Source organism: Atta cephalotes (genome assembly GCF_000143395.1).
Source record: "Atta cephalotes unplaced genomic scaffold scaffold00003, whole genome shotgun sequence".
Classification (NCBI taxonomy): Eukaryota; Metazoa; Arthropoda; class Insecta; order Hymenoptera; family Formicidae; genus Atta; species Atta cephalotes.
The window spans coordinates 8,088,364-8,096,344 of NW_012130067.1; the positions used below are offsets into that span (position 1 = coordinate 8,088,364).

The following is a 7,981-nucleotide window of genomic DNA, read 5'->3' on the forward strand; positions in this document are numbered from 1 at the left end:
GAGAGAGAGAGAGAGAGAGAGAGAGCGGGGGGGGGGGGAAGAGAAAGAGAAAGTGAGGGAGAAAAACAAGAGAGAAAAAGAGTCACTGATGTGGATAATATTGTAATCAACTATACGAGTCGTTCTCTCACGCCGCGCTTACTAGAAGAAACAAAGGAAAATGAGACAGGTGTCTAATTAACAAACAACTCATAAAATTATAGAGAATAAGCTTGCGCGGCGCGTTAAAGCGCGGTCACAATTTCGATGGAACTAAAGTATCTAATAAACTTGGGCTAAGGGAGGGAATGTGATGAGGATTGAATTAATTCGCGTAATTAGACGTTACAGACTCGGGCCGAGTTATCACAATGATCGCGTTGTTACCGAGGCAATGATGATCCTGCTAACGAGATCTTCTCTCTTTTCTGAGTGTAACAATCACTTTCCCTCCAATTTTGAATGACTATAGATAATATTTTCCATCGAAGAGAACGCGGTTCAATGCGGAAAAAGTCTTGAAGGCCGTTCGCCCAAACATCAACTGCTCCAAATGTTAAGTCGTTAAATTTTCCAATTATTGCTCGTACAAGATTGGATAACTTATTTTGGCGGTGCCACACATTTCGGCAGGCATACGTGAGATAGTTTCTTTGATGGTATCACGCATGCTATATCTATATAATCTAGGCCATGTGGACTGTATCATACAACTTGGAGTTAAAACGTAGTGAAACGTTTTTGTCTCTTTTCGCAAAAACGAAAACCCTCTAATCGCCAGTTTTTTCTATTAGCATATCCTCGAGCACGGAATCTCTATTCGGCTGCCGGAAATTGCCTTTTCTTTTGATTTGATTCACCTTCACGACCGAGGGTGTAGGTAGTATTACGTATGAAATCTCAAAGAGGTCAAGAAAAATCAGAAGTTACGTACAGGTACGTGATAGTCCAGATACAGTCTAGAGGCAATTGTGCCTCCTTTGACCAGACGTAAGATTGCTCTAATGTTTAAATTGCGATACGTACACCCGGATGCGCCATGCGAGCAGTTTGCGTTTCTTCACCTTCCTCGTGATACTCGGAGCGATTACGAGATCGACCGATTGACGCGCTCGTCGCACAGAAAAGAACAACTATAGAACAAGAGCTATCGTGCGAGAGCCGAGCGCTATCGAGCGCGAATGTGTTTAGCCACGCCGACCGTTCCGCTTCTACTGACAAAGGCGAGTGACTATCTAGTGCTGGTAGTGCTTAGTGCTCGCAGAATCTGATGCCTTGTTTGTTGCAGTGTCATGCAGTGACACTATCTCGCGCACCTTTAATGCGACAATAGCAACGTTATTCGGGCTAGTATCAATAACAATGAAATACAAATATTGAGAGTTTGATACTTTTGCGAATGCCATTCAGCAACACAAATTACAAGTGGACTCAAGTTTCCGCTTTCTATTTCATTTCTGCCACTACACATCGATGATTCACGAAGAATACATAGAAGAGAAACATGATGAGAAGAGAAATATGATTATTTCTTGAATGATGATCGAGGGTTTATTGAATTTGTTAGCCAAGCAGCCCCTGGATGGAAAGTTGCTGAAACTAAACTCTCTCAATTCTTCTTCCATGACTTAGGTATAAAAATTGGTTCTATTATCTTTTTTCTAACACGAAAAATCATTAAACTAATTTTCGCCATTTTTTTTGTAAAGTTAGATAAAATTGTCAAGTTAGATAAAATTTTCTATTGCACAGAATATACAGAATATACTCGAATAAAACTACCAGATATCTTCTGTTAATCGCACGAAATTTTTTAATTTTCCCGATATACATTATAGAATAATAGCGAATTAATTTTAGCACAGGACATCCTGTATATCCTGTATTCTTTGGGATAATTTAGGATTTATTTAAATAATAGCTCGGTTTAGGTAAAAAATGCATAGTTTTTCAGTGAAAAACATTTCGCTAAATAAATCATAGTGTAAATATTACAAACCTGAACCATATATCCATCGTTCTGATATACATTTTTATGTATGTTTGTCATATAGTAAACGTAAAATAAAAAAAATGGAAGAGGCCGGAAGAAAACCAACTGTATATCACATACGCACACGCGACAAATTATAACAACAACCCTACGAAATAGATTAATGCTTAAGACAATGATTCGTTGACGCTATAAATCTATCGCCGAATCGATTCAAAATCATTCCTTCATTTAATACATGAATGTCATGATAGCCATACGAAATTTATGCAAATTACAGAGAGCTGCATGCAAAAAATTTTCCATACAAATACCTTCCTGTAAATACTTGATGGACTACTTCAACCAAATCCTGATTAATTTATCAATATATGCAATACTGAAAATGTCCAACATGGATTAACTTTAATCTTGATTTTTTTCTAATTGTTATAAAACTAGAAAAAAAAATAAAAAGTGTTGAATCGAAATTAAACTTACTCTATATTGATAGAAATGGATATAATTCTCAGAACAGGATTAGCAGAACCTAACCTTTGGAGAATTATAGGACCACTTTTGAATATACAGGCTGTCCCGTAAATTTTTGCTAATCGCTTTTGTGTAGATATAGAGGACTAAATTCAGTCGAAAAATCCTCTACCATTTTGCAATTTTCACAATAGTTAAGATATTAGTCAAGATATTAATTATTAAAAATTACTGAATATTTGGCTTGAATAATTTTTTATTCAAATCTATTAACTTTACAAAAAAAACTGCAATAGACAAAAATCATTTATTTTCTTCAGAAAAAAAAAAACTCATAGAACTCTACGAATTTTTTCAGAATGTTTTATTAACTTTTTAGTACTGCATTTTCTATTTTTACCAATACGAAAATATATGGTATTAAAAAATTTTGAAAAAATTCTCGGAAAAAAAATAATTTTCTCGGAAAGAAAATAAATAATTTTTATCTCTCGCTATTTTTTTTGTAAAGTTGTATTTGAGTAAAAAATTGAAAATCAATATTCAGCAATCTTTAGTAATTAATATCTCGTTAATCATTGCAAAAATTGCAAAATGGTAGATTTTTCGATTCAGTTTAATCTGCTCTATCTACATATATAAAAGCGATTGACAACAACTTACGAAACACCCTATATATACTATTACAACAAATTCAATTGCTATGCGTTACACTAGATCGATATATACATATATATATATATTTACATAAAAAAGTGATGAAAACTGCTATAAGTACATAAAAGTTAAATATTTTTTATTTTGCTGTGTAGACTGCACTAGAACTTTTCTTCTCGTTTTTGACAAATTTCAAACATATATCTATTTTACTTGATGTACAAAAAGTATGAATTAGTTTAGCTATAAAAAAAAAAACATACCTAATATTTTAAATAATAAAGTACATAATAATGTGTAGTGCTATCACATTATTTAACAGAATATACATCTGTTACTGCATTGTCAAAGTTGATTATATTGGATTGTCCGGAAAGTTCGTGCCGATGTTGAAGGAAAATTGAAACGCAGAAAATTTTAATTTAATAAATGTATATTAAAATTTAAATTTTAATCGGCACGAACTTTCCGGACAACCCCATACAAGATATTTAAAAAAGGAGTCATAGACTTTAAGGGTATATAGAACAAGAAAAACGAATTTGTTTACAAATTTCAGATGGATTTCTGAATAAATTTTTGAGGAGCAACTTAATGTTGTGAGGTTGCGCCTCATCCAAATAGTAAATTTGTCAGACAGATTTGATCGAAATCATATTTGTTTATATCTCATTCCGATATTTTATCGTTTAAACAAAAAGATATCTTGGCAATCATTTGTTTTCACACTTATATTTATTAGAACTTTTCGACTTATTTTTTATTGTTCTATATACCTTTCTATATATCCTTAAAGTCTATGGCAGGTATTCATCGATTTTTACTTCAAGACCATCTTAAGACTATAAGATTCGACTATGAATACTGGCCTATGACTCCTCTTTGAGGACACCCAATTTATTATACCATTCAAATATTTTATATAGAGTATATATCTTTTTAGAGTATCTATAATTATCTATAATTAATCTATAACGCAAATGATTGAATTCACTCTTAGATAATGAAAAAGTAGATCTGTGTATAAATATTATAAATAAAAAAAGTAGCAATTTTCGAGTTTGATTTTTTTATTACTCTCATAATAATGTAAAGGAGATATATACAAATAATCTTTGAAAACTAATAAATATCCATCCAATTTTAAATGATTCAGCTAAGGGTCATCACCAGCTAAGAGTTATAGGGTTACTGCAAACAATAACATTAACAGTTATCTATCCAAGTAATTTTATTAATATATATTTTATTAATATAAATTATTAGGATAGAATTAATGTTAATTATTTGTTTGACACATAGAGAAAAAGATGAGAGTAAAACGATGAGTTGTGTGCGCAAGTAAGAAAATGATTTAGCGGTGTAAGAAAACGATTTCACTGCACTGTACAATGCAGTGATTAACCAGGATTTGATCAAAGTTGTCTCGTTTTAAGTGCAATTCGTGTTTAAAGATTTAAACTCGACACTCACTTTACCGATAGGCTTGTAACAGGCCCTGGCGTCTACCATGTTGTTCATAATCGTATGCTGAACCTCGGTGCTGTCCGTACCGTCGAAAATGTCGAAATTCGACTTTTCCTCCCGCGTGCGTATCATCTCCCAGCTGGTGACGTTGTGTCCCATAAATTGTCCCAATTTGGCAAGGGAATATATCCTCGAGGTTCTATCGCGTTATCGGAACAAAAGTTAAAAAAGTGACTAAGAGTGATCCATCGCCAGCGAGCCGTGCCGGCCGCGGCGTCGCTCCGCGGCGTCGCTTCTTTCCCGCTCACATACGACACATACGACGATATGACGCACACATACGCCTCCCTTTTCTGCACGCGCAACGCGTTTGCCGCTTATTAAATATGCTTACGGCAAATCAGACACGTGTACGCATACCTTTACGCATCGTTAGAAGCTCAGTCCGACGCATTCGTATTCGTGCGCGAGCAAACGATCCGACGGGTTTCACTTTGACCGCTTTGACGTTCAGCATATAAACAATGAAGCTATGGATCTATGGGTTGACAGGTGCATCATGTAATGCATGTATATAAGTTTAGGTCTGTCGCGTTATTTGCTGTTACTTGCATTGTTTGCTTCATCTTCGCTTTCTCTCTTTTCAAGAACAAATAGGTATATGTTTATTTCAAGTATAAAAATATGTGGGGATTTCATGCAACGCGAACAGACCTATGCGACTAATGCGTTCAGAATTATTATTTGAGTATTCTTGGTGCATCCAGATATTCTTTTATCCTTGTTTAAAGGCCATTCTACATTGGTCATATCGGAGCGTCGGAAGCGTCGTAAGCATCATGCGACTTTAAAATTGAAGCATTGGATTGGCTGAAGCACAAGCTTGTCTACATTTACAATACGACCAATGTAGAATGGCCTTAATATTCGTTAACAATATGAATAAAATGACATCTGGATGCACGGACGACGATTCTGAACGCAGTCCAGCAGAGAAAGCAGTTTTGCAACTTGTAAAATTCTTCAATATGATTGCATTTATACCAAAGTGTAAGAATAATAGGTGATTCCACTCATGTAAAATCATTAGCCTAGTTTCCATCGAAGTTTAAATCGGATCAGAATGTAAGGAGCTCCGCACAATAAAAGGAACAGAGAATAAGAATTTCAACCTGTCAGAAACTGTGTATTTCACAATACATGATTTCTGATAAGTTGAAATTCTTATTCTCTGTTCTCTGTTCCCTGTTCCTTATTTTATTGTGCGGAGCCCCTAAGAACCAACGGTCGAGAACTACAGTCGAGTATTTCCCTGTCGTTGTAACAGGGGAATACTCATCTGTAGTTGATTCTCACATTCTGATTCGATTTAAACCCTCGATGGAAAATAAGCCTCTGTCTATGAATGTCGCGTCAGGGGAAAAGGCTGCCAATTGTAAACGCTAAATATGGGATAATATTCATTCATTTTAAAACAGTCTTAAATAATGTCTTAAGATGCTAATATAGTCCTCAAATTGTGACATCTTAAGATTGTACTTAAGACAGTCTTATATGCAAGAATCGACAATGAATGTCTGCCTGTTTCATGTTGTGAAATTGGTACTGAATCTTTCCTTGTTTAATATACTTTAATATACTTTATGTTTCTCTGTCTATAAAAAACAAGTATTCGCCTCATGTTTAGTGTTTGACAGTTGACAGCCTTTTTTTCTAACGCGACATTTATAGAGTATGATCAACGCGATGCTGCAAATGCTTTGAAGCGTTTTTTAATTGATCAGTTTGTAAAATTCTTTCTTCTAATTAGTCCATCAAATGCTTCAAAGCATTTGTAGTGAGACTTTGATCACAACCAGAGACGGCGGAGATTTTAGAGAGAGAGAGAGAGAGAGAGAGAGAGATGCTTGCAAATTAACAGCGTTTTCAGCCTGACTCGATTTACAACTTGGGTTAGAAAATGCTTCACTATTGGTTGACGTTATACGCTCTACCAATAAGAGAGCACAAAACATCATTATTTCAATCTAGATTAATATAAACTCGGTTGGACCGAAAATGCTACAAGCACACCATGTTATCCCTTTCACTATGAGTTGAACAGCAAGTGGCGTATATGTATGACACCTAATCTCCTAACACATAAGCCCCGAGAAAAAATATTTTATATATAATTATATAGAATTATATAGAATTTAATTACACTTCAGCATATACAAGCCAAGAAGAGGACTTGATTTACAGAAATACTTAACTCACACTCATTCACACTTACACTCCTCTCCCGCCTTTATCTTAGAATTACAAAGCTATTATTACTATTCATTCTCTTTTACTCTATAATCTCTATATCATAGTCTATTATTAATATCCATATCCTATTTTTTTATTTCTCTTTATCTGTACATAGCATTTCTTTATCCGTACTTAGCTCTCTATCTTCCTTGTATTCTTTAACTGCATGTTCCATCTACATCCTATTTTTTTTGTTTTCTATTGGTCTCATTACAATGCATTTCCTTAACTTACAAATAGATAATAAATTATCTATAACTAACTATACTAACTATACTAACTAATTATCTATAACTGACTATAACTAACTATAATATACACTACAATCTTATTTTATACTCACAGCTTTGTCTTACAAAATACTCATTCCTTATCTTTACATTATCTTTATTTTTACAATAGTCTCTATTTATATCTTTTCCTTCCTTTCTTCTTTCTTTTCTTTTCTCTATCCTTCCATAGTTTTATTAACGTTTTTCCTTTAAGTTCACTCAAATCTTCTCCCCATAAATTTTTTACAATCTCGCCTTATCCTTCCCTAACTCTTCAAAATTATCTCTTGTCTCCTCGCATTCTTTAACATAATGCTCAAGGTTATCCTCGCTTTCACCACAGAAAAGACCCTTCCTCCTCTATTCCTAACCAGTATTTATACTTCTCTTCTAAATTATCACATTTTAATTTAAATAACGCTCTTATCTCATTTCCTCTCTTCCATTCTATATTCTCCACCCTCAAATAATTTGGTACCCTATCCTGCACATACTTATTTCTTTATATCTTTTATTATACCTTAACCTATCTATTCTCTTTCCCCTGCCTCTGTAAATCCCTTTCTCTATTTATTAAATCTTTTTCAAAACTTTCATTCCTATGTCCCATTACTTCTCTAGATTCAATTCTCCATCCGTTTCTGTTATAATAACACTCTCTTTCCATATCTATTATTCCAAATCATAGCTTTGTTTTTTCTCTCAACACTTCCCTGACCAAATTACCTGTGTTTCCAGATTTAATCTTTTTCTGTCCTCAACCTCCTTTGAACTTATTCATTACCACTCCCTCATAATTACATATCTTGGAGTGTAGAAGTCTAATTTGAAAATCCACCTGACGTAG

The 7,981-nt window shown here is 34.0% G+C and overlaps 1 protein-coding gene across 1 annotated transcript in view; it reads right to left on the bottom strand.

The window, feature by feature from the left end:
* Window positions 1-4,726, bottom strand: part of LOC105625625 (coronin-2B-like) — a 20,543-nt gene extending 15,817 nt beyond the window's left edge. Inside the window, exon 1 of the mRNA XM_012206948.1 lies at window positions 4,574-4,726. Coding sequence (XP_012062338.1) covers window positions 4,574-4,726 — 153 coding nt within the window. The remainder of the gene's footprint in view (window positions 1-4,573) is intronic.
* Window positions 4,727-7,981: the final 3,255 nt, after the last annotated feature.